Raw genomic sequence first — 1,553 nt, 5'->3', positions numbered from 1 at the left:
CCCCTTGCACTTCGATGTGTTCTTTATTTTGTGCATCGTATTTCCTCTGTAGAAAAATGGTATAGGGTGTAAAAAAGTAATATTCTTCTATTTGTGGTGCCTTATCGCATGACATTGGCGAACAGCTCCTTTGTTATCTGTACTTTCAAGATATCATACTGAGAATACATTGATACTGTACGCTGAAAATATTAACATTCATTTCAGATCCACACCGGATTTTATTTTCAGTCGATTCTGGTTACGAGAAAAATTTATCTTTTAATTTTCCGGCGTTTCTCTTCTTTCCAGGCAATGACTACATCTGGGGGAGCGGCCAAGTGGGGGTGCAGTGCGAAGGTGAGTGTCTTTGCCCTTGAGTCAACACGGGTCACCAGGTCGGAAGGCGAGGGCGAACATTTATGAACATTCTTAGGTCACGGGCGGAGATTTCTTTTGCTCCGAGGGTCATCGTGGCGAGGTCGTCCGTTCCTTGGGAGGGTTTACACTGTAGTGGGTTATAAGCGTGTCACTGCTGAGTGGGTGATATTGACTCACAGTTTCCATTCTTAGGGTTGTTCGCGGTACGAAGGGTTGTGAAAGTGTCAGTGTGCCATAAGTGACAGTGAAAGTCACTGCCAGCGTTTGTAGTGAGACGCAAAGGGTGCTGTCAAGGGGGGACTTTTTACGGCTCTCCGGGAACTTTTGCTATGGACGGCCGAACCTCGGCTGCTTTTTTTTAAAACCCAAACATGAGTCGCCGCACACGTGCTTCTGCGCAACGAGCACATGCTTATCTCTATCGCTATCTCCTCAGATAAGGATTTTTTTCTGATTCATATATATGTGTGTGTGCATTTAGTTTTTTTCCCTTTTATTACGAATTGAGGAAAATATATCCATGACGTTTATATCGGCATTGATAATCTCGAAATAGATGATGATGTAATGCTTCTTGTTTGGTCTTTTGTGCCTTTATTTGCAGTTTGTCTCGCTCTCTCTCCCTTTCGTCCCTTTCTTCCCCACCTCCTCCTCTTTCTTCCGGTCCTCCTCATTTTCTTCTTCTTCTTCTTCCCTCCTTTCTCTTCACCCTTCCTACCCTTCTCTGTCCCTCTTCTTATTTCTCCTTTCGTCTCTCTTTTTCCCATCCTTTTCCCCTCCTCCCTCCTGCTCATGCATTCCATCCTACCTTCCTCTCACTCCTCCCTGTGTCTCCCTCCTGCTCCCCCTTCCTTCTTCCTCTTCCTTGTTTCTATATTTTTTTCATCACCTTTTCATCACCTTCATCTTTTTTTTCCTCATCTTCCTTCCTTCCTGCCTCTCCATCCTTTTTACCATCTCCTCCCTTTTCTACTTCTCTTCCCTCCCTCCTTCCTCTTCATTTTCCCTTCTCCTTCCATCCTATCCATTTTTTCCTTATCTCCCTCCCTCCTTTCTCTCCATTTCTCTTCCTCACCATCTTTTTTCCCCCTTTCCTTTCCTCCTTTCTCTCCATCTTTCTTCCTCACCGTCTTCCCCCCCCCCCTTTACCCCCCCCAAACCATCATCAAAAATTTAGCTGATCGGCTATTCAG

At 45.1% G+C, this 1,553-nt stretch overlaps 1 protein-coding gene across 1 annotated transcript in view; it reads left to right on the top strand.

Annotated features, from left to right (window-relative positions):
• The window catches only part of LOC119586926 (phosphatidylinositol 3-kinase regulatory subunit alpha-like), a gene marked incomplete in the record, with an annotated part of 97,204 nt that overhangs the window by 29,097 nt on the left and 66,554 nt on the right, over nucleotides 1-1,553 (top strand). Inside the window, 1 exon segment of the mRNA XM_037935655.1 lies at nucleotides 292-339. Within this exon segment, the coding sequence (XP_037791583.1) occupies nucleotides 292-339 (48 nt within the window).

The sequence above is a fragment of the Penaeus monodon genome, chromosome 22 (assembly GCF_015228065.2).
Source record: "Penaeus monodon isolate SGIC_2016 chromosome 22, NSTDA_Pmon_1, whole genome shotgun sequence".
In the NCBI taxonomy this organism is placed as follows: domain Eukaryota; kingdom Metazoa; phylum Arthropoda; class Malacostraca; order Decapoda; family Penaeidae; genus Penaeus; species Penaeus monodon.
This window is presented reverse-complemented; position numbering and strand designations above follow the sequence as displayed.